The sequence below is a fragment of the Rhinopithecus bieti genome, unplaced genomic scaffold (assembly GCF_001698545.2).
Source record: "Rhinopithecus bieti isolate Rb0 unplaced genomic scaffold, ASM169854v2 scaffold_36869, whole genome shotgun sequence".
Lineage (NCBI taxonomy): Eukaryota > Metazoa > Chordata > Mammalia > Primates > Cercopithecidae > Rhinopithecus > Rhinopithecus bieti.
The window spans coordinates 169,449-195,209 of NW_016815448.1; the positions used below are offsets into that span (position 1 = coordinate 169,449).

At 39.2% G+C, this 25,761-nt stretch overlaps 2 protein-coding genes across 6 annotated transcripts in view; one reads left to right on the forward strand and one right to left on the reverse strand.

The window, feature by feature from the left end:
- SENP1 (SUMO specific peptidase 1) overlaps positions 1–25,761 on the forward strand; it is a 63,636-nt gene that overhangs the window by 10,903 nt on the left and 26,972 nt on the right. For all 5 annotated transcript variants that reach the window (XM_017853144.1, XM_017853146.1, XM_017853145.1 and 2 more), the window contains exons 5-9: positions 6,841–7,000; positions 12,239–12,410; positions 21,860–21,963; positions 22,046–22,332; positions 24,957–25,011. In XM_017853144.1, the coding sequence (XP_017708633.1) occupies positions 6,841–7,000; positions 12,239–12,410; positions 21,860–21,963; positions 22,046–22,332; positions 24,957–25,011 (778 nt within the window). The remainder of the gene's footprint in view (positions 1–6,840; positions 7,001–12,238; positions 12,411–21,859; positions 21,964–22,045; positions 22,333–24,956; positions 25,012–25,761) is intronic.
- On the reverse strand, positions 10,574–10,933 carry LOC108515957 (V-type proton ATPase subunit F). The gene has a single exon (XM_083287430.1). The coding sequence runs from the start codon at positions 10,931–10,933 to the stop codon at positions 10,574–10,576; it is 360 nt and encodes a 119-aa protein (XP_083143556.1).

The following is a 25,761-nucleotide window of genomic DNA, read 5'->3' on the forward strand; positions in this document are numbered from 1 at the left end:
GCAGTGGTATGATCTTGGCTCACTGCAACCTCTGCCTCCTGGGTTCATGCAATTCTCCTGCCTTAACCTCCCTAGTAGCTGGGATTGCAGGCAGCCACCACCAAGCCCGGCTAAATTTTGTAATTTTAGTAGAGACAGGGTTTCACCATGTTGGCCAGGCTGGTCTCGCACTCTCGACCTCGAGTGATCCGCCTGGCTCTGCCTCCCAAAGTGATGGGATTACATGTGTGAGCCACTGTACCTGGCTGAATTTTTATAAGGATAAATTGGGATGATAAATATGGAATGCAGATAATAATTATTCTTGTTATTTGGCTTCCTTAGGATTCTTTGTCAGTGAGATCTCCTCCCTAAAAAGACGTTAGTATGATGCTTTTTTAGATTTATACTATATTTAAATGTGATTTAGGTGAGTCATACTTTATCTGCCCTGGGCACTGGACTTCCATAGTACGTGCATAATTTGTGTAGAAAAATCAATTTTCTCAAAACATAACTCTACTACCATTGTTTATTGAGAAGGCTTTTTGATGAACAGAGTCTGAAATCTGGTTTGATAGCTCAATATTAATGACGGAGGAACAGTTGAATGGTTAATGAAATTAGATCATCGGTATTTCCATTTGAACTCAGGCTATGTTTGCTTATAATTTCATATGCCAGTTTACCATTGAATAGAATCTCTGCTTTAAGTTAAAAACAATTACTTAATAATAAACAGCTATATAGAAAATTCTACTGAAAGTTCCCTTCTCATAACCCAATTCTAATGTTTTATTTTTATTTTATTTTATTTTGTTTTTTTTGAGATGGAGTCTCGCTCTGTTGTACAGGCTGGAGTGTAGTGGCGCGATCTTGACTCACTGCAACCTCCGCCTCCTGGGTTCAAGCAGTTCTCCTGCCTCAGCCTCCCGAGTAGCTGGGATTACAGGTGCCTGCCACCATGCCCGGCTAATTTTTGTACTTTTAGTAGAGATGGAGTTTCGCCATGTTGGCCAGGTGGTTTTTGAACTCCTGTTCAAATCACTCAGGTGATTCACCAGCCTCGGCCTCCCAAAGTGCTGGGATTATTGGCATGAGCCACTGCGCCTAGCCTATTTTTAATTTTTTTTGAGACAGAGTCTCACTCTGTCACCCGGGTTGGAGTGTGGTGATGTGGTCACGGCTCGCTGCAACCTCAACTTCCTAGGCTCATGTGATTCTCCTGCTTCAGTCTCCTGAGTAGTTGGGACTACAGGTACATGCCACCATGCCTGGCTAATGTTTTAAAAAATTATTTATAGAGATGAGGGTCTTGCTGTATTGCACAGACTGGTCTCAAACTCCTGGGCTCAAGTGATCCTTCTGCTTAGGCCTCCCAAAGTGCTGAGATTACAGGTGTGAACCACTGCACTCCATCTCATCCAACTCTTATTTAATTCAAGTCTGTGTAATCTCTTCTGATTATCTGTGTGTACATAACTCATATATGTTGCATGATTTGACACACGTAATCTTTTTTAACTCAGTATTTTTATTTTAATTTTTTTTGAGACGGGGGGGTCTCTGTTGCCCAGGCTGTAGTGCAGTGGCACAATGACAGCTCACTGCAATCTGAACCTCCTGGCTGTGATCCTCCCACCTCAGCCCCCTGAGTAGCTGGGACTACAGGTGCATACCACCATGTCTAGCTAATTTTTGTATTTTTTGGTAGAGACGGAGTTTCTCCATGTTGTCCAGACTAATAGTTTTAGTTTTTCATCTGTCGACGTGTTCTTTTTTAATCATTTTCTGCTCATTTCTAATTCATGAAATTGATACGCACATCCACAATCCCTTATGTGCAATTCCAAATCCAAAAACCTCTGAAAACCAAAAAATTTTTTCACAACTCATTTGGCTTCAAAACCTGACCTGAGGCTGGGTGCGACGGCTCAGGCCTGTAATCCCAACACTTTGGGAGGCCAAGGCGGGTGGATCACCGGAGGTCAGGCATTCGAGATCAGCCTGGCCAACATGGTGAAACCCTGTCTCTACTAAAAACGCAAAACTTAGCTGGGTGTGTTGGAGGACACCTGTAATCCCAGCTACTTGGGAAGCTGAGGCAGAAGAATCACTTGAACCCAGGAGGTGGGAGTTGCAGTGAGTGGAGACTGCGCCATTGCACTCCATCCTGGGCAACACAATAAGACTTCATCTCCAAAAAAAAAAAAAAAAAATACCTGACCTGAATTCATTCCTTGGCAAAATCTACTTGAACTGACACTAAGCTGTTTATATTTTTTCTTCTTTAAAATCTCTGTAAAAATGAGTATTTTCACATTTTGCTGCAGATAACATGTTTGATTACAGAGTGCTGTTACAGATTATACTTGAAGGTGTTACCTAATACGCCAGGTTATCTTTCTAAAATTCCAAAAATTTTAAATTTGGATATAGAACTGGACGCAAGCATTTGATTTGGGATAATGGGCGTGTGCCTTCATTTGCTTCATTATTTGCCCTGTGGTTTAGGTGCACATTTACCCTTAACCATTTTCAGCTGTTGTTAATAACATGCCTTAAAAGCATTGGTATATAGAGCTTTTTTTCTTCTAAGTTTCAGTAAACCCTTTATACTCACAAAGAATATAACTAAGATTATCTTAAGTTCTAATGTAATATTTGGCCAGATTCCTTGGCTTTCTACTTAGTTACATACTTGTTGAGAGTTATATTTTTCTTAAATGTTTATCCTCATACCACAAGTTGATTCCCATATCAACAGTCTTACACTAAAAGCTTCATGTCTCACTTGAGTACCTTTTTTTTGGAGAAGAAAATAATTACAACAGTTGCTATATATAGATGATGAATAGAGAATAACAATAGTGAATAATAAAGTCATACTGAAATGGGGATGCTAAATTACTCACAGCTTGAAGCAGAGTACTCAAATTGTGTCTAACAAATCTCATCTAGTCCCTGATCAAACAAGCTTATGGCATGTCACAGACATCAAAGGTCACTTTCTAAAAATCAGTATTTTAAATCTGTGAATGTCAGCGGTCTTATATATACTTTTTTCTTATAATGAAGTCTTTAATTAAAACCTACTTTTTACTGTGGACTTTAAAAAAACTTCTTCCTCTTTCCATACTCGTTCCAATTATGCTCTCTCCTCTGGATATACTCTTTTCTAATAATCCCCACATCGATTGCAGTGGTCATCACCTTCTGCCTTACCTCTTGATTGGGCTAGACACGGACCCTCAGTTTACCTGCCTTAATCTGCTGATCCTGATTTTACTGGTATTTGTCTTCTCTCTCACTCTGCTGTCTCCTCCTCCACCAGGATGAAAATGAGCAGGAAGGCCCAAACTTTAGGATCTAGGATCTGGAACTTCTCCTTTATTGCTTTATTGGATTGACATCTCTAGATCAAGCTTTTTAAAAAATCTACCTCTCAATCCACTTAAGATTAGAGTATTTAAAATTTTGATTTTTTAAAAACTAAAGTTTTAAAACTTTGTTACAGTTTACTTTGTTACAGTAAAACTTTATACGCCTGTAATCCCAGCACTTTGGTAGGCCAAGGCGGGAGTATCACTTTCTCCCGAGTTTGAGACCAGCCCAGGCAACATACTGAGACCCTGTCTCTACAAAAATAAAAATAAATTACCTGGACTTGGTGACATGTACCTGTAGACCCAGCTACTGAGGAAGCTGAGGTGGGAGCATCACTTGAGCTTGGGAGGTCAAGGCTGCAGTAAGCTGTGATGGTGCCACTGGCACTCAGCATGAGGGACAGTGGGAGACCCTGTCTCAAGAAAAAGAAAAAGTTTAACCCTAAACAGAGAAAAGTAGGATGAAAAGAAATGATTTTGCTCATGCTTAGAATCATTATCAATGTCTTCTCTTTGGAAAATATGTTAAATTAGGTTACCAGAATGATACTTGGTAGGTAAGATTATTTAAACATCCTGCTATTATTTTAACTAAAGTTAACAGGAACAACTGGTAGTTGCTTTCATAGTAAGTAGTTACCTGACACATTCCTTTTTTTTGGAGACAGAATCTCGCTCTGTTACCCAGGCTGGAGTGCAGTGGCATGCTCTTGGCTCACAGCAACCTCCATCTCCCGGGTTCAAGTGATTCTCATACCTCAGCCTCCCTAGTAACTGGGACGACAGGCGTGTGCCACCATGCCTCGCTAATTTTTTGTATTTTTAATAGAGACGAGTTTCACCATAGTGGCTAGGCTGATGTCGAACTCCTGGCCTCAGGTGATCCACCTGCCTTGGCCTCCCAAAGTGTTGGGATTACAGGCATGAACTACCACACCCAGTCTTGACACATTCTTTTTTAATATGAAGTTTATTATATTCATAAAAGTATTGCTTGTCCCTGCAGAAAATTTGTATAGAAAAGTAGAAAAATACCCATCATGGCCGGGCGCGGTGGCTCAAGCCTGTAATCCCAGCACTTTGGGAGGCCGAGACGGGCGAATCACGAGGTCAGGAGATCGAGACCATCCTGGCTAACACGGTGAAACCCCGTCTCTACTAAAAAATACAAAAAACTAGCCGGGCGAGGTGGCGGGCGCCTGTAGTCCCAGCTACTCGGGAGGCTGAGGCAGGAGAATGGCTTAAACCCGGGAGGCAGAGCTTGCAGTGAGCTGAGATCCGGCCACTGCACTCCAGCCTGGGCGAAGAGCGAGACTCCGTCTCAAAAAAAAAAAAAAAAAGAGAAAAATACCCATCACTCTATCATTAGAACATAACCACAACTGAATTTTTGGTGTATTTTCTCCTAGTTTTGTGTGTATGTATGTACACATAAAAGGTAATCTTTTTTGTGGTGTTTATAACTCTGATTTCTTACAGAAATCAGTGATGACAGACTATCATGTTAAACTCTCACTATATGTGGCCAGGCACAGTGGCTCACCTGTGTTATTTCAGTACTTTGTCTTTGGGAGGCCCAGGTGGGAGTATCACGTAAGGCCAGGAGTTCGATTCTAGCCTGGGCAACACAGTGAAACCCTGCCTTTCCAAAAAAGTAGAAAAATTAGGCATGTATGATGGTACGCACCTGTAATCCCAGCTACTTGGGAGACTGAGGCAGGAAGATTGCTTGAGCTTAGGAGTTTGAGGCTGCAGTGAGCTATGATTGTGCCACTACAGTCCAGCCTGGGCAATAGGGTGAGACCCTGCCTCAAAAACAAACAAAACAGTATCTGTAGTTTCCTCTTAGTCTGTCTCTAGCTTTGCTTGATCCCATCAGCAACAGAACACCATTCAGCGATTGATTTCATTAAGTCTAGTTGGAACCACCTTTTTCTGTTTAAGCAGACTGCTGCCTGATCTTCTGCTTTTCTCCTTGCATTTTGAAGCTGCCGTCTCTGTCACGTGCCATTGAGAATGCTACTCTGACTTATCCTTGATCTCAAATTTCACACCTGTTAGGGTAATTTGTATTTTTGACAGACCAATTCCTCAGACAGATATCTCTATTTAGATCATGCCCTAATCAAATTTTAGCCAAAACGTGTGAGAGACAAATATTTCTACTGTTATGACTAAACTTAAGTATAGTAATTTTCTAGTTTTTTACTAAGACTCATTTTCATTAGCCTCATGTTTCTGTCCTCAAAGTTATAGTAATAGATGCTAAGCATAGATACTGATTACAAAGGAACAAAGCTACAATTCATTTTGAAAGTAAATTAGCTTATTTTAATTATCAGACTAAGGTCACCAACTATTGAATTAATTAGTACTAATACCACCCCTGACTGCTTCTTTTTTCCTGTCTTATTTGCCCTACATCCTGACATCTTGATTAGCTTACAGAAACACAAAATTATATTTTTGAAGGCTGCCTATTTGGATAGAGTATCAAAAGATACATTAAATATTTTTAATAGCATACATTTACAATATTGTGAAAAGTTCTATAGTAATATGCTTTAAAAGAATATCTTCAAAATAATGTCAGCACTAGAAAAAAATTCCAGAAGTAGAGAATTATTATTCTTATGTTTTCACTGGAGCTCCTTAGAGTTCCGTAACTTAATGTCTGAAGTTATTTTGAGGGAGCTGTTTTAAATTGTCCAATTCTGCAGATAGGGAGAGAAGGGTATAGAAATTATTCTCCCACTCCTAGCTGAAACTTCAGGAGGTTTTTGATATCCCAGATTGTAATCCATAAGTTAGAAAATTCAAATAGTAAGTACTTCTCAATTAATCTGATTGTAGTGGCAAACATTGGAGTAATAATATATTTGATTATGGCATTAAATGACTAAAGATTATTATACCAGAACCAGATATATATGATGGGTCATTCCTTGCCATAAGCCAGCCAGAATAAGCAGCAATTAGGTTATCTCTGCTCTTTGAGAGAGTACTTGAGTCTTGAACATGGTAACTAAAAAGAAGAAAGTGACACTAGCTGCTTAGTAAGCAATAACTGTTGTTCATTTGAATTACAATTCTCATTGGCCCCCCACCTGCTTTCTTACTGGTCTGGCCTACCTTCTTTCAGGCCCAGGCCTGGGAGTGCTTGCAAGATATAGTTGGGGTAAAATGTTGACTTTTGGTGGACACCACGGAGTCACATTGATGCAGATAAGGCACATGGCTGTGGCAGGATTCAGCTCCTTCATCAATTTTCAGGTTAGTATGGCTGAATCAATTATAGTTTGTAGAAGTTCCCCTACTGCAGACTTTACTGGCAGTTGAGACTGGGATCTTTCTTCCATGAGAGACATGGTGATATGCCACATTACTTTGGAATACAATAGTTGGTCATGGTTGCAGTCATAAGGAGAACCACCTGTAGAATTTGTTTAATTTATTCAAACTTTTATTTTTTTAGATAATCCTTCCTCAGACAGTTTTCTTGGCTCAGGCGACTTAAGAACCTTTGGCCAGAGTGCAAATGGCCAATGGAGAAATTCTACTCCATCATCAAGCTCATCTTTACAAAAATCAAGAAATAGCCGAAGTCTTTACCTCGAAACCCGAAAGACCTCAAGGTTGGTGTTTTGTCATCTTAGTTCTCAAGCCCTTCCTCAGATATAAGAGAAAGTGACTAAAAGGTAGATAGTTATTACATTGGGATTTTAAAAGAATAACACCATTTTTGGACTTTAAACCTTAAGAATATGAACAAATCCATTTTACATTTTCAACGTCTCATTTACTTAGTGCTGAATTTTGATGATAGCTAAATTTTACTGGAAGAGATAATTTTAAGTAAATCTTGGTGGATATGAGAATATTGGGACCCTTCAAGATCAGTATGGCTCTTGCAAATCTTAAAGTGAAAATCAGTCAATCTCTGCAATTTGAGCAGGAAAGAAACACATTTTACAGCTGTCATGTGAGCAGAGACCTGACTTAAACTAAAGCAGTTCTCTACCTCATGACATAAGTCAAGTAGATCAAGCTACTTCTATATATTAGAAAATAAAGAGTCACAGGCCACACACGGTGATTCATGCCTGTAATCTTAGTACTTTGGGAGGCCGAAGCAGGTGGATCACCTGAGGTCAGGAGTTCCAGACTAGCTTGGCCAACATGGTGAAACCCTGTCTCCACTAAAAATACAAAAAAATTAGCCATGCATGGTGGTGTGTGCCTGTAGTCCCAGCTACTTGGGAGGCTGAGGCAGGAGAATTGCTTGAACCTGGGAGGCAGAAGTTGCAATGAGCTGAGATCATGCCACTATAGCTGCAGCCTAGGCGTCAGACTGACCTCGTCTCAAAAAACAAAAAAGATAGTCATAGAGAACTTTATCCTAGTTAGTCCAACTTTATAAGCTCTACCTAACAAAACTTACATGGATTATTAAAGGCAGATGAAATCTGGCTTAGAAACTTTTTCCCTCAGGTATTTTATTATATTATTATTTATTATAGTATTTATTGTATTAGTAAATATCTCTTTTTAAAAATAGTATTTATGACTAAATTCTGCCCTGGTGTATTTTAGGAATGTGGGATCATTTAATGTACTGTTTAGTCAAGTTTGAGCTTTGTGGTGTTGATAGAAGCCAACAAGATGGCTTTTATTTTATTATACACAGGGACTCCAGGAACATGTGTCAGTACTCCCTGGGATCATGTTCCTCACTTAACTTTTAAAAAATTATACAGTAATTCACTCATACACTCACATTGTAGAAATCAATATGTTACCAACAAAACTGAAGATCCCTTGACTGCTACCCACAATCCCAATCCCTTCTCCTTGGTGTGTTTCCTTCCAAACCTTTTCCTATACGTGTTTCTTTCTTACTCTTTCTTACTCATATATAGTATGATATATATGTTATATATACTATTAAATGTATGATATTATTTTGTCTTCATTAAAGATTTTCTCTATGCATCATTTTGCAGGTGGCTTTTTTAATGCAATAAAGCCATACTGTTATTTTTTTTAAAATGTTATTACAGAAATAGTACAAATACTTTGGAAAATTTAGAAAATNCTACCCACAATCCCAATCCCTTCTCCTTGGTGTGTTTCCTTCCAAACCTTTTCCTATACGTGTTTCTTTCTTACTCTTTCTTACTCATATATAGTATGATATATATGTTATATATACTATTAAATGTATGATATTATTTTGTCTTCATTAAAGATTTTCTCTATGCATCATTTTGCAGGTGGCTTTTTTAATGCAATAAAGCCATACTGTTATTTTTTTTAAAAATGTTATTACAGAAATAGTACAAATACTTTGGAAAAATTTAGAAAATATAGTTAAGAAAAATAAAAAATAAAAACATCATATTGCCACCAGCCTGAGATCAACTCTGTAATATCTCAGTACATCTCCTTCTACATACTTTACTTTTTTCCAAAATGAGTTCATAGTGTACGTATTCTTTTGTCAATTTTATTTTATACCCTAAGTCATATTTAAATTTTCTCAGTTGACCCAATTAGTTTGGTTTTGCATTGGAAGTTATTGGCTTTGTCTCTTATAACTAGAACAGCCTCCTTTTTTTTTTTTTTGAGACGGAGTCTCGCTCTGCAGTGGTGTGATCTCGGCTCACTGCAACCTCCGCCTCCTGGATTCAAGCGATTCTCCTGCCTCAGCCTCCTGAGTAGCTGGGACTACAGGTGCCCACCACCATGTCCAGCCAATTTTTGTATTTTTAGTAGAGACAGCATTTCACCATATTAGCAAGGCTAGTCTCGAACTCCTGACCTTGTGATCTGCCTTCCTTGACCTCCCTTCCTGGGATTATAGGCATGAGCCACCATGCCCTGCCTCAGCCTCCTTTTTTTAAATGACATGACTTTTCTGTATCATGTTCTACTTTTTGGATTTGACAGGTTGCTTCCACATGGTATCATTATTTTGTCAAAAAATCACCTGTATTTTTTATAAGCTAGGTTTTTGATGTGACTAAAAGGTGATGCTGCGTTTATCACATTTGAAAAACAAATAGTATCTTGTTTTGGTTCTCCTATTATTCATGATGCTAGACTGACCTCTGGATTGAGGAACTGACAATCTGGTAGTTAATTGTACAGTTAGGTTTTTCCCCTGTGACTTGAATGTAATCTAAATAATGTTACTTTGGCATTATATGAATAATGAATTTCACCTCAGCCATCACCTAATAATATCATTTGATAATACCTGATAATAGTTTTATTACAGTTAATGAAATAATATTTTTCTAATTTTATCACTTCTACACTTCTTAATTGGCATTCTGATTGCATTTTTCCTTTGCTGGAGCTATTAGAGTCCCTGAAATGTGTTTCCTATGGGAAAGGCAGGATAAATGATTAGATTTTACTTTTTCATTACCAGTTTTCAAAGCAAGGTTTTTGTAAAATAGACACTTCATATGTTTCAAATGAATTTGTCTGTTCCTTTTTTAGTGTCATTATGGATTCAGTGTTTTGCAATCCACTATAATTGTTATACTTTTAATGCTCACATTCTCAGAAATTTGGCTAGTGGAAGCCCCTTAAGCTTGCTTCTCTGTTTGACCTTAGCTTATTGATTTTGGGTAACACCCTTGCTTTCTGGCATTGCAGGATGCCCTTGTACTGTTTGTTTAGAAGAGTAATCTTTTATGTTGAAAAACATGCATAGGCACACACATACTCTGGGAAACACAAATACAAAAGACATTGTGGAGAATCCATCATGTTTTTACCAAACAATTACACTGCCCTTGCCATCTTTTCCTAGCTGCATCCACTCATCCTAAGAAAACAAGCCTGTTCCTAAAATTTTAAGTCCTTGCTCATTTCCCCATTCTTTTTTTTTTTTTTTTTTTTTTTTTGAGAGAAGCAAGAATATGACTTTAATTTAACATCAATGACACTGTGTAACAGCACAGGGAAGAGGTAGTGGAGAGAGCTGGTCAGGCTTCCTGTTCCTTAACCAGCCTTGATTTTAACAGCAGAGCCCCAGCAACCTAGAAGTGCCTCACCTAGCCTCTTAATGGAGTGGGAAGGGGCAGGGACTTGGAAATTAGAGGCTCAAAATGTAAAGAAGGCTGATGGCAAGCCTGAGGAGAGGCCTGGAAACGAGGGAAGGGCTGAGAGCTGTGAGGAGTCCTCACACGAAGACCCTAGCGCAGATCTTCAGCAGTGAACATGCCCCTGGCCCTGCGCAGGATGGAGTCCTTGGTGGCATCATATGGGTGCTTCTTGGAGGGGATCTCCAGGACAGTGGGGATGGAGTGCTGGTGGGCGTCCAGGGCCTGCCGCACCATTTCTGCGATGTACTGGTTGATGAGGATGATGCCGATGTCATCCCGGTCTAGAAATTGCCGGAAAGTGTCCTCGATCTCATGGATGGTTGTATCCTTCTCCATCACCAGGAAATTGGGGTGGCAGTTCTTGTTAAGCTCCCCTATGCCGCCCAGCAGGAAACCAGTCACCGTGTCCTCGTCTCCCATCACTGCGATGAGCTTCCCTCTTCCCGTCATCCTCGCAGCCGGGCAGAGCTCACCCCAGAGCACCAGAAGCCACTCTCATTTCCCCATTCTTGACACACATACAAACCCAAGAAGACTTAAAGAGAATTATGCACTTTTTGATTTTCTTTAGATCTTGTCTGATTTGGATTCAGACCACATATAATGATTTTAAAGAGTTGATTTCATTGAATTTAGAATATTCAGCTGTGTTTCTCTAGTCTGAGTCTTGAAGAAAAAAGAAAATTTATTATGCTAAGAATAAGTACCTCAAACTTTCCAAGTAACGATAGATGAGAAAGAGCACATAGAAAAACTCAGAATTGGCTGGGTGCTGTGGTCACACATGTAATCCCAGCACTTTAGGAGGTTGAGGCGGGCAGATCACCAGAGGTCAGGAGTTACAGATCAGCCTAGCCAACATGGTGAAACCCTGTCTCTGCAAAAATACAAAAATCAGCTGGTTGTGGCAGTGGGTGCCTGTAATCCCAGCTACTCGGGAGACTGAGGCGGGAGAATCACTTGAACCCAAGAGGTGGAGGTTGCCATGAGCCGAGATCGTGCCACTGCCCTCCAGTCTGTGTGACAGAGCAAGAATCCATCTCAAAAAAAAAACCTCAAAATTAGTAAGCCTTGGATGTGAGATGGGGTTTTTTAGTTCACAATATTCTTCATGCCAATTTGCCAGTTTTTCCCCTTAGGTGGTATAAAGAGACAAAAGATTCTTCAGAGGAAGTAGATAGGCCAGAAGGAGAATTTAATGATGCAGCCTAATAGTTGTTTTTAATGAAGGATGGGAGCCCTCTGTTGGGCTTTAAGGAAATTTTAAAATTCAGTTTAAAAGCTTAGTTGAGAGGCTTCAGCCTTTATGCATTTTTACATATTTAATCTTAATTTCCTCCAATAGGCTGAGTATCAGGGGTACAGGGAATAGTACAAAATGTATTTTTTTTTTTTTAGCATACCTGGAACCCCGGTCTTTTGAAGACATCTAATCTGTTATGCTTTGTCATACCACAAAGCTATATTGTTCCTGACCAAAAGAAATTCTAGATTGTGGATCTAAAAATACAGTTTTAAGTATTTGATAATTTTGTGTTTTGACAATGTAAGATCTTTTAAGTGGCAGAACCTGATGCAGCATCCTTATATATCATTTATTCATTTATTGTATCTTTCCCTCAAATGGTACCACCTATTGTTTTACCTGTTTTGTTTGGTTGGTTTTGTATTTTGAAAGTGAAAATAATCACTAGATTAGATTTATTTTACTTATTGTCTGTTCTTATCTTTCTTACAAACTTTTTTTTTTTTTAGTGGATTATCAAACATTTTTGCGGGAAAGTCAAACCATCACTGCCATGTATCTGCATATGAAAAATCTTTCCCTATTAAACCTGTTCCAAGTCCATCTTGGAGTGGTTCATGTCGTCGAAGCCTTTTGAGCCCCAAGAAAACTCAGAGGCGACATGTTAGTACAGCAGAAGAGGTAAGGAAAACTTGTGACAAAAGCTACTAAAAGTTAGGATCTTTCCCTACATTGAGCCATTTGCTCCCTATTAATAATTAGATGTTTAAGAACCATTCTATTTTATCCTTCCTGTGCTTTTCTGTCTGAGTTACTCTTTTGAGTACTATCATCTGTTCTAAAGAGATTAAAGAGATGTTTTATCAGGACTTCATTATTTGTCTTACTTTTATATTTTCTATTCCTGCTGTACAACTGACTTTACTTAATCTTTAGTGTCGCCTGAATGGTTTCTCATACATCAAACTTTCTCTCTTCGATCTTTGCTACACCCTTCCTAAACCCTTGTCTCCTGTGGAAAAACTGTTAGTCTTCCTCAGCAGTTTTTGATAAAGTTTGATTTCAGTCCAGCTGAGGTGGCTCACGCCTATGATCCCAGCACTGTGGGAGGCCAAGGCAGATGGATCACTTTAGCCCAGGAGTTCGAGACCAGCCTGGGCAACATGGAGAAACCCTGTCTCTACAAAAAATATAAAAATTAGGCGGGCTTGGTGGCTCATGCCTGTACTCCTAGCTACTGGAGAGGCGGAGGTGGGAGGATTGCTTGAGCCCAGGAGGTTGAGGCTGCAGTGATCTGTGATTGTGTCACTGCACTCCAGCCTGGGCATCAGAGTGAGACCCATCTCAAAAAAAATTTTTTTGTTTTAATTTGATGAAATACCTGTTCTTACTAGGAACAATTTTCTTCAATATAAGAGAAAATCAAGAAGCTAGTTAAACAATTTATATCCTTTTATTATGAGTAAGACCTTTTTTGAAGTTACAGACTCCTGAAAAGAAAGATGTTCTGTTGACACTTGGGTTGTTATATTCATTCAGTAAATCTAAAAGAAAAGTCAATTTCATGAATATAATATAGCATATAATTTGCATGACAATGTGTGCACATGTCTGTTAGATTACATATTTAATGTACGTCTAATTGCTATGGTTGCTTGGAGATACAAATGAATAATAATTACCTTACATTTAAATAGCATTAGAGCTTCCAGTGTATTTTCCATGTGTATTATTGTTTTTAATCCTTTTAACTCAGCAAAATAGGTAGAGATGAGGTAATAGTCATGTTTCACAGATTTGGAAAATAAGAGTCATAGGTTACATGACTAGTAAATGGCAGGCCTAGAACCGAGAACTTCTGAGGAGGTTTGGTCAAGTATGCTTTCTGTTGTACAACACAGCAATATGGTTCCTGCCCAATGAAGCTTACTGAGTATGGAGTCAAGAATACAGCATTACATGCTAAATAATTACATAATTTGGTAATCAGTGATCTCTTAGGTGGCAAAACTTGATTATTTGTGATATGGTTAGTAAAAATGCTGTTCATATTTTTAGTTTAAAATTTGTATTGAATCTAAAATGTTTGGCTGGGCATGGTGGCTTATGCTTGCAATCCCAGCACTTTGGGAAGCCAAGGCAGGAGGATTGCTTGAGGCCAGGAGTTTGAGACCAGCCTAGGCAACATAGTGAGATCCTGTCTCTACAAAAAAAATTAGCTGGGCATGGTGGCAGGTGCCTGTAGTTCCAGCTGCTCAGGAGGCTGGAGGAGGAAGATCATTTGAGCCCAGAATTTCAAGGCTGCAGTGAGCTGTGATTGTGCTACTGCACTGCAGCCAGGGTGACAGAGCAAGACACTGTCTCAAAAAAAAAAAAAAAACAGAAAAAACCAACATTCAAGTGGAGGGTGGCAGAACTACTAAGTCATTTAGCAGGGTAAGGGATAGACAATAAACTGGCAACATTTGCCTTTGGTGGTAAAGCTGGACAACAATGATAAAAAGGAGATTTTTTAAAAAATAAACATTTTTTTTTCATTACACAAATTTTCATGTCATCCTTGTACAGGGACCATGCTAATCTCTATATTGTTCCAGTCTTAGTATATGTGCTCCTAAAATGAGTCCAGGATTTATTTTTCATTATACCTTTTATGCTATTGAATTTTATATTATATTTAAATTATTTTATGCATAAATAATTACTGGAGTTGTGGGGTTTGTGATTATGCTGGAATCTAGACAGCCTAAAGGGTACAGAGAGACTTTGTGGAGGAGACAGCAGCAGCATGACAGCTGGGTACAGGGCTCCTAACCCTCCCCTGCCCCATGTTTCTGTTGCTCAGTCTCACCAGGATCCTTTAATTCTGTGTTCATTGTAAGTTTGCCATTCACCCACCAGCTCTGTGGACTGCTCAGCCTTTCTTCCTTTTGCCTCCTCTGCCAGCCTGAGGACTGGGGGTTGCTTGGGCAATTTTACCCTTCCAAACAGCCCTCCAGGCCACTAGTCGGGTCAGTGGAGAACATGAAGCTGGAGTTTGCCTTCCTCCTGTAGTTCAAAGAAGAAGCTAAGAATCTAATCTATGAAACAAGTGATGCAGGAAATTTTGCCTGTTTTTAGTTCTATTCGCCTAGTATGAAAGTCGAGCCACCTGTACTACAGAATAAGCCATATTACATGAGTAATACAAAATATTGGGCCAAACTTTATTATCAAACTTTCAACAAATTTATTTAGATGTTTATTTTTGGATATTACAAATAATTCAGATATAATACTTTTTAACCCTGGGACTAAATTTATTGATGGGAACTTACAAACTGGATGAAAAGTCACTTTCCATGAAACGTTGGGATCCTCAACAGAGGTACATTGGTTATGTTAAAGGAAGATATATTAACCTTAATGCCGGATTTGTCCATCAACTTCAGGAATATGAAGTCTTCTACAAAATTAACAGTTAAGATGATGTCACCACTGCACTGCTCAGTCTTACAGCAGAGGTTTGAAGAGAACACATGAAGAAGAATTTAGGTATATGCAAGCAGTGGCTGTGCAGAATGCCTGACTCAAGAGGCAACATCAAAAAGCTGTGCTATTCAGTAGGGTAATGGCTAGCCACCAGCACTGTTTGATTCAAATTCAAATTTAAAATTCAGTTGCTCAGTGACACTAGTCACATTTTAAGTATTCATTAGCCATATGTAGCTAGTGGCTACCGTATTGGACAGGGCAAATATAGAACATTTCTATTATTACAGAAATTTCTGTTAGACAGTGCTGTTATAGAGGATATAAAGTTCTGTTTGGAAAAGAGAAAATACTTGTGACAATAAAAATGTAAAATGGCAAAAACACAAGTAGTTTCTTTTCAGTTACATGTTACTTCTAGATATGCTTCTTTGCAAATTATTGAGCAACATTTTAAGATACTGGACTTTTGTAATAGGTGACAGTGATGGTTTTATACTTTTCTTAGAAATGCTTTACAGTTTTGTCATAAGTCAAGCATTTGGGACTCAGAAAATTATTGAAATTTGTACTTTGCATATTTTATATGGTATAAAGTTATTACTTTAAACAAAATGAAAATTAGGAGTATTTATAAAGTTATTGGGGGTAATTTACAACAAAACAGTTTATTAGTGTCCTAAAATTTATTTTGTACTCTCTATTAAAAGTTTTATAATTTTACAGTTCTTTTATGATGGAGCCTTTTATAGAAACATCACCTAACTGCAGGACTCTGTCCCTTTTAAAAAATATAATTCAGCACCTTAATTAATTATTTTTATACTTCCAAACACTCGTCTTAGTATTTTTTCAGGTTTTAAAATGTAACATTAGCTAGTTTCTTTAACTCTATCATGCTATGCAATTATTGCTTCCTTTCCTCTTAAGATCCTAATTTTCTTTTTTAATTTGAGACGGAGTCTTTGCTCTCTTGCCCAAGCTGGAGTACAGTGGCGTGATCTTGGCTCACTGCAGCCGCCGTCTCCAGGGTTCAAGTGATTCTCTTGCCTCAGCCTCCTGAGTAGTTGGGACTACAGGCAGGCACCACCACGCCCAGCTAATTTTTTGTATTTTTAGTAGAGACGGAGTTTCACCGTGTTAGCCAGGATGGTCTCGATCTACTGACCTCATGATCCACCCGCCTCGGCCTCCCAAAGTGCTGGTGTTACAGGAGTGAGCCACCACACCCAGCCCCGAATTTTCTTATTCAGTAAAGAACAGTTAGGGCTTTTTTAAATTTTAATTTATTTTATTTTATTTTATGAAATAGAGTCTCAATGTGTCACCCAGGCTGGAATGCAGTGGCGCAATCACAACTCACTGCTGCCTCAACTTCCTGGCTCAAGTGATTCTCCCTCTTTTGCCTTCTGAGTAGCTGCAACTATAGGCACACGCCAATATGCAGCTAATTTTTAAAAATTTTTGATGTAGAAACAGGGTCTCACTGTGTTGCCCAGGCTGGTCTCAAACTCCTGGGCTCAAGCCTTGGCTTCCCAAAGAGTTGGGGTTATAGGTGTGAGCCACTGTGCTTAACAAAAAGAACAAAAAACAGTTTAACAAATAATTTACAGAGAAAGATGTTTTCTTTTACTGATAGTACCAGATGGTCCAAAAAAGATTTTTGTTTAAAGTTTTAGGTAACTTTCATTTTGGCAAAGTGAAAAAAGTTACATGTGTTCTTTTGGGAAAGGAAGAAATAAGATTGTCACTGTTTGCTGACAACATGATCTTATATATAGAAAACCCTACAGACGCCACCAAAAAACTGTTCAAACTATTAAATGAATACAGTGTATATATGTGTGTGTATATATAATATATGTATATATGTGTATATGTGTGTGTATATATATGTGTGTGTATATATATAACCCTACAGACTCCACCAAAAAACTGTTAGATTAAATGAATACAGTATAGTTGTAGGATACAAAGCAACACACAGAAATTAGTAGTGTTTCTATGCACTGTTAACCATGAACTGTGCAAAAAAGAAATCAAGAGAACAATCCCATTTACAATAGCTACAAAAAAAAAATCAAATTTAACCAAGGAATTAAAAGACTTATATACTGAAATCGGTGGCTCAAGCCTGTAATCCCAGCACTTCGACTTGGGAGGCCCAGACGGGCGGATCATGAAGTCAGGGAGATCGAGGACCATGCTGGTAATCGGTGAACCCCGTTCTTACTAAAAAATACAAAAAAAAACTGCGGGCGACGAGGCAGGCGCCTGTAGTCCCGTACTCGGGAGCTGAGCAGGAGAATGGGCGTAACCGGGAGGTGGAGCTGCAGAGCTGGATCCGGCCACTGCACTCCAGCCTAGGCGACAGAGCCAGACTCCGTCTCAAAAAAAAAAAAAAAAAAAAGACTTTATTACTGAAAACATACATTGTTGAAGTGAAGGATACAATTAAATGGAAGCTATTCTGTGTTCATGGATTGGAAGATTATATTGTTTAAATGGGCCATACTACTCAAGCCATTTGGCAGATTCAGTGCAATCCTATCAATTTCAATGTTATTTTCATAGAAAAAATGCTAAATTATATTGAAACCCGATAATCCCTGATAGCCAAGGAATTTGAGCAGAAGATAAAAAAGAAGCTACCGCGGGGCACGGTGGCTCAGCCTGTAATCCCAGGCACTTTGGGAGCGAGACGGCGGGAGATTTCACGAGGTCAGGAGATCGAGGACATCCTGGCTTAACACGGTGACCCCGTTCTCTAAAAATACAAAAAATAGCCGGCGAGTGGCGGGCGTTGTCAGTCCCAGCTACTCGGGAGGCTGAGGCAGGAGATTGGTGTGACCCGGGGAGGCGGAGCTTGCTAGTGAGGCTGAGATCCCGGCCATTGCACTCCAGTCCGGGCGAAGACCTCCGCCTCAAAAAAAAAAAAAAAAAAAGAAGAAGAAGAAGCTACCACACTAGCTGATTTCAAACTATACTACCAAGCTATAGTAATTAAAACGGTATGGTATTGGAAATAGACATCAGCCAATGAAACAGAATAGAGAACTTAGAAATGAACCCGTTATACCTGTCATGGGGTGGGGGGAGGGGGGAGGGAATAGCATTAGGAGATATACCCAATGTAAATGATGAGTTAACAGGTACAGCACACCAACATGGCACATGTATACATATGTAACCTGCATGTTGTGCACATGTACCCTAGAACTTAAAGTAATAATTAAAAAAAAAAAAATGAACCTGTTATATAGCTAGTTAACTGATTTTTGACAAAGGTGCCAAGACTACACAAAGGGAAAGGACAGTCTCTTCACTAAATGGTATTGGGAAAATTATATTTCCATATGTAGAAGAATGAAATTAGGTCCTTATACCATATACAAAATTAACTAAAATGGAATAAAGACTTTAAGACTAGAAACTCTAAAACTGCTGGAAGAAAATGGGAAAAACTACATGACAACGGTCTTGGCACTGATTTTTTTGGATTTGCATGCAAAGTCACAGACAACAAAACAAAAGTAGGCAAATGTGAGTACATCAAACTAAAAAGCAAAGGAAACAATTAACAGTGTGTAGAGACAACCTACAGATTGGAAGAAAATATTTGCATCCATTCTATAAGGGGTTGATATTCAAAATATATAAGGAGCTCTACTCAATACCAAGAAAACAAAACTGTTAAAACATAGGCAAGACATTATCCTAGGCAAACTGATGCAGAAACAAAACCAAATACCGCATGTTCTCACTTATAAGTGGGAGCTAAATATTGGGTACAAATGGACATAAAGATGGGAGTAGTAGACACTGGGGACTACAAGACGAGAGAGTGGGAGGAGACCAAGGGTTAAAAAAATACATACTGGTGGCTGGGTGCTGTGGCTCACGCCTTTAGTCCCAGCACTTTGGGAGGCTGAGGTGGGCAGATCACGAGGTCAGGAGATCGAGACCATTATGGCCAACATGGTGAAACACCATCTCTACTAAAAATACAAAAAAAAAATTGGTTGGGCGTGATGGTGCACACCCGTAGTCCCAGCTACTCGGGAGGCTGAGGCAGGAGAATTGCTTGAACCAGGGAGGCGGAAGTTGCCATGAGCCGAGATCGTGCCACTGCACTCCAACCTGATGACAGAGATTCCATCTCAAACAAAACACACACACACAAAAATTTAAAAACCCCTACATATTGGGTGCTGTGGCTCATGTCTATAATCCCAGCACTTTGGGAGGCCAAGGTGGGCAGATCACTTGAGGTTAGGGGTTCGAGACCAGCCTGGCCAACATGGTGAAACCCTGTCTCTACTAAAAATTAAAAAGCCGGGGTGTGGTGGCATGCACCTGTAGTCCCAGCTATTCCAGAGGCTGAGGCAGGGGAATCACTTGAACCCGGCAGGTGGAGGTTGCAGCGAGCCGAGATGGCGCCCTGCACTCCAGCCTGGGCTGGTCAGGAGATCGAGACCATCCTGGCTAACACGGTGAAACCCCGTCTCTACTAAAAACACAAAAAATTAGCTGGGCATGGTGGCGGGCACCTGTAGTTCCAGCACATATTGAAATATCACGGTACAAGATGCTGCTAACCCTGACATAATGTTTAAAATTATTTTGTGAGGATTGGTGGTTGTATTAAACTGTATATAAGATTAAAAATAAATTGCCAGGGCATATTACTAAGTGCTAGTGAACACAGCCCATTGAGTCACGGGACCTGTATAGAATTGATGCTTTGCCGGGGTTATAAGTTCTTATATAATCTGGTTCTCTGTCAGGTGATCTCATTTCTTCCTACTCTTCTGATTCACATGGACCTTACTATTTTTGGAACGCATTAAGCACCTTCCTCTCTCAGGGCTTGGCATTTGTTGTTCCTCTATTTGGAATATTCTTTTTTTTTTTTTTTTTTGAGACGGAGTTCGCTCTGTCGCCCAGGCTGGAGTGCAGTGACCGGATCTCGGCTCACTGCAAGCTCCGCTTCCCGGGTCTAGGCCATTCTCCTGCCTCAGCCTCCCAAGTAGCTGGGACTACAGGCACCCGCCACCTCGCCCGGCTAGTTTTTTGTATTTTTTAGTAGATACGGGGTTTCACCCTGTTAGCCAGGATGGTCTCTATCTCCTGACCTCGTGATCCGCCCGTCTCAGCCTTCCAAAGTGCTGGGATTACAGGCTTGAGCCACCGCGCCTGGCGGAATATTCTTTTATATGTTTCTAGGACTGACTTCTTCCCTTGGCTTTAGGTTTCTGCGGAAATACCACCTTTTTAAGAGAAATCTTACCTGTTCCTGCTGCTCTCCTTCCATAACTTTCCATTCTCTTACCCTTTAATTTTCTGCATACTACCTGACTAATTTTTTGTTTAATTCCTTTCACTGCAATATAATCTCCACAAGGACAGGAACTTTATTTTATTCGATGCATTCATTATCTTTAGTGACTGGAGCATAGTAGGTGTTCATGACAATGAATGAATGTTATGAAGTATATGGTTTTCCCTAAATGTAGTATTGGGGCTTAAAGGAAAAATAAATAAATAAATGTTGGAGATGAAAATTGTCTCTGGAAAGTAACTGCACTTAAATAAAATAGGGGCCGGGCGCGGTGGCTCAAGCCTGTAATCCCAGCACTTTGGGAGGCCGAGACAGGCGGATCACGAGGTTAGGAGATCGAGACCATCCTGGCTAATACGGTGAAACCCTGTCTCTACTTAAAAAAAATACAAAAAACTAGCCGGGCGACGAGGCGGGCGCCTGTAGTCCCAGCTACTTGGGAGGCTGAGGCAGGAGAATGGCGTAAACCCGGGAGGCGGAGCTTGCAGTGAGCTGAGATCCGGCCACTGCACTCCAGCCTGGGTGGCAGAGCAAGACTCCGTCTCAAAAAAAAAAAAATAAAATAAAATAAAATAAAATAGGAAACTGTTGGCAAGATATTCCACTCTAACTGTTTTGGACTATTCTGGTTACTTCCTTGTGATTTTTCTAACAGGTTTCAGGAATCAAGGGATTTGTTGGAATCCTAATTTAGAGGCCCTTTATTTCTGGGACTCTTTTGACTCAGAAGTGATTACCTGCTGCCTTTCTGGTTTTATAGCCTATAGCTTCTCTGTACTATTATTTAAATATATGTTCCATAATTTTTCAAAGTATATTATCTGGTATTTACTCAACCTCTCTTTTACGCATTTGATAATTATATATATATATATTTTCTTTTCTTCTTATTTTTTTTTTTTTGAGATGGAGTCTTGCTCTGCCCCCGGGCTGGAGTGTAGTGGCACGATCTTCGCTCACTGCAACCTTCGCCTTCCACGTTCAAGTGATTATCCTGCCTCAGCCTCCCCAGTAGCTGGGACCACAGGCATGTGCCACTACAGCCAGTTTTTTTTAGTTTTTCTTTTGTAGAGTCTGGGTCTCACTATGTTGACTGGGCTGGTTTTGAACTTCTAGCCTCAAATGATCCTCCCCGCTTGTCATCCCAAAATGCTGGAATTACAGGCATGAGCCACTGTGTCAGGCCCATAATTCTTAATTATCTTAAGGATTCTGCCTAAGCTTTGGCAGAGCTAGGATTCCATTTACATGCTAGTTTGAGAAATACTTGCCTTATTGCATGTGTTTAAACTGTTTTTTTGTTTGTTTGTTTTTATAGACAGTTCAAGAAGAAGAAAGAGAGATTTACAGACAGCTGCTACAGATGGTCACAGGGAAACAGTTTTCTATAGCCAAACCCACCACACATTTTCCTTTACACCTGTGAGTCACAGAAGCATATTTCAGATGAATTTAATTCTACAATTTATTATTTGATATTGAAACAATATTCTTCTCTTGCTAGGTCTCGATGTCTTAGTTCCAGTAAAAATACTTTGAAAGACTCACTATTTAAAAATGGAAACTCTTGTGCATCTCAGATCATTGGCTCTGATACTTCATCATCTGGATCTGCCAGCATTTTAACTAACCAGGAACAGCTGTCCCACAGTGTATATTCCCTCTCTTCTTATACCCCAGATGTTGTTGCATTTGGATCCAAAGATTCTGATACTCTTCATCAACCCCATCATCACCACTCTGTTCCACATCAGCCAGATAACTTAGCAGCTTCAAATACACAATCTGAAGGTAAACATGGTATCATATAACTACATTTTTAGTCCTAATAGCCAGTTAACTGTTTATTAGCTGTATTACAGGCAACATTGTAATATACATATAAATAAACATATGCAGTTTGAGCATACCGAATCTGGAAATATGAAATCCGAAATGTTCCAAAATCTGAAACTTTATGAATACCAACATGATACTCTAAGGAAATGCTCAGTGGAGCATTTGGGATTTTGGATATTTGGATTTGGAATGCTCAAATTGTATAATGCAAATATTCAAAAGTCCAAAAAATCCAAAATTTGTAACTTCTGGTCCCAACCATTTTGGATAAGGGATATTGAACGTGTAAGACATGTACTTCCATACTTTAAATACATGTGATTCAGTGAACCATGCTATGAGTAAACTAAACCCACAAATAGGATATTCTTTTTTTCTTACCTCAAGATGCAAATGATTTGATACATTTTATTGAAACAATTAACTTCCTAAGTAGAGGCTAGAGTCAGAGTATATATACTCAGCCTAATTGCTTCAGCACTTTCTCTGTTTCTATGACTTTACAGTGGTAAGTAAGAATTCGGAAGTTGTAGGAGTTTTGAAACATCAGATAAGTATTGAAGCTTAAGTACTTAGGTTTGTGCGTTTTAGAATGATTGTCAGCATTGGAAACAAAAAGCTTTCTACCTAATTCAACTAACTGAAATATTCACTCTCTTTGCATTCCAGTTAATTAAGGTTTTGTTGTGATTTCTTTGTTTCCTTAATTTTCCCCTTCTTTAGGTATGTATTATGTATCAATTTATGGTATGTACTTAGGTATGTAACTTAAAACAAGTTTTAGGTTAAATGGTTAAACATCAGGGATTTTTTGATAGATGGAGCACTAGTCGTTCCCCTCCTTTCTCAGGTTGAGTTTTGTTTTTTTTATCTACTTGTCACTTTATGAGAATTCTCACTCAGGATTAAACTTTTTGGCAGCATCATTATATAGCTACACATATCCATGAAGACTCTTGTTATATTTTGTGAGGTGATGTACTGAGAACTGTAAAGGAAAAAAAAAAGCCAAAAAAACCAAACTCCTTTAACCTCAGAAACATACATTGTGTTGCAGATATTATACAACTAAATTGAAACAAATATACCACATTGCACTGTTTAATTACTTTCCGTGTACCATTTAATAAATACTCTGAGAATCTAATCATAGCACTTTAGAAGAACATGATTCCTGCCTTTGAGTAGTATTCAACAGAGAAAATACGTAGTAAAATGATAAAATTTGTAATTTTTAGACACCTCCTGGGGTGATATTTCCTTCCCTGTCCCCCTTCCCTCCTTCTTCCAGTTTCCTTCCCTCTTCCTTTCCTCCACCCCTTTCCTCCTTTCACCTAATTCAGTCTCATTGTAGATCATGAACTACAGTAGTTCCCCCTTATCTGTGGGGGGAGAAAATGTTCCAAGACCCGCCCCCAGCCAGTGGATGCTTGAAACCATGGAGAGTATACTATATATACTATACCCTATACACATCATGTTTTTTCCTATACATACATACTTATGATTATAAATTAGGTGCAGTAAGAGATCAACAATAATAACTAATAATAGAAAAATTATAACAATATACTATAATGAAAATGTTACTTTTATTAAATCAAGAACTTTCACCCTTTCACTTAAAGGAAGTAGTTTTTTGTTTTTTGTTTTTTGTTTTGTTTTTTTTTTTTTTTGAGACTGAGTGTCACTCTGTCGCCCAGGCTGGAGTACAGTGGGACTACCTTGGTTCATTGCAACCTCCATCTCCTGGGTTCAAGTGCTACTCCTGCCTCAATCTCTTGAGTAGCTGGGATTACAGGTGTGAGCCATCATACCCAGCTAATTTTTGTATTCTTAGCAGAGACGGGGTTTTACCATGTTGGCCAGGCTGGGGAAGCACTTTTTATACCTTCTCTTTGGCATACCTGAATTGCCAGCATCATTACTTTTGCCTTTTGGGGGCGTTATTAAGTAAGGGTTACTGAACACAAGCACTACTATACTGAGACAGTCAATCTGATGACTGAGGTGACAACTAAATGACAGGTGGTGCATACAATGTGGATATGCTGGACAAAGGGATGATTTCATGCCTGAAATAGAGCTGGATAGAGATTTTTATCACATTACTTGGAATGGCATGCAATTTAAAATTTACTAATTATTTCTGAAATTTTCCATTTAATATATTTGTACCATGATTAACTATGAGTAACTGAAACCGTAGAAACCAAAATTGCAGATGGAAGACTACCATGAAGACTTTTAAGGAATCCTGCCATTTTCTTGTTCTCCTGAAACAGACAGGAAGCACAGGGAGCAAGTGTAGCCTAGGAGTAGATGCTGAAGGGCAAATATGCTTGTATTTCCCAGGGACTTTCTTATTTGTGAAGCAAGTTCTTCACAAAGACCTATTTCTGTTCTCAGTGACAATGGACTTACCTCTCTTTCTCTCCCATCTGAACCTTTGTTCTTATGTTATTTTTGTGGAAATAAAATACAGCAAAGTATGGAAACTTAAACTAAGATATCTAGAAAGTATAACTTTGTGGAGTTTTATTACTAATGAAATGCTCTTGTGTTTCTTTATTTAGGATCAGACTCTGTGATTTTACTGAAAGTGAAAGATTCCCAGACTCCAACTCCCAGGTAAACTTTGGAAAAAATTTGTTCTTTATTAGTTAATTAATTAATTAATTTTTTTGAGACGGAGTCTCGCTCTGTCACCCAGGCTGGAGTATAGTGGCCCAATCTTGGTTCACTGCAACCTCCACCTCCCTCGTTCAAGTGATTCTTCTGGCTCAGCCTCCCAAGTAGCTAGGATTACAGGTGCCCGCCACCACGCCCAGCTAATCTTTGTATTTTTAGTAGAGATGGGGTTTTGCTATGTTGGCCAAGCTGGTCTCGAACTCCTGACCTCAAGTGTTCCACCCGCCTCGGCCTCCCAAAGTTCTGGGATTACAGGTGTGAGCCACTATGCCTGGCCTAAAAGTTTGTTCTTAACATATTGTTTTCCCTTTCTTTAATCACAACTTTTTCACTAAAAGTTACACAATGTAAAACTACCTCAATTCAGATCTCTGTCACATATTACTCGAATTATTTCAGTGGCTTTGTAATTGTTCTTCCTTCAGCCTCTATTTTGTTGTTCATTCCATCTTCCACCATACCATGTTCTAGAAACAATTCTTCTGCCTTGCTCTTTTTTCATTTGTTTTGTTTTGTTTTGTTTTGAGACAGGGTCTTGCTCTGTCACCTAGGCAGGAGTGCAGTGTGGCACAATCATGGCTCACTGCAGCCTTGAACTCCTGGGCTCAAGCGATTCTCCTGCCTCAGCCTCCTCAGTAGGTGGGACCACAGATGCATGCCACCTTACTTGGCTAATTTTTAAATTTTTCT

Excerpts from the sequence above, each read along its gene's own strand:
- LOC108515957 (XM_083287430.1), bottom strand. The coding sequence starts at position 10,933 with ATGACGGGAAGAGGGAAGCTCATCGCAGTGATGGGAGACGAGGACACG.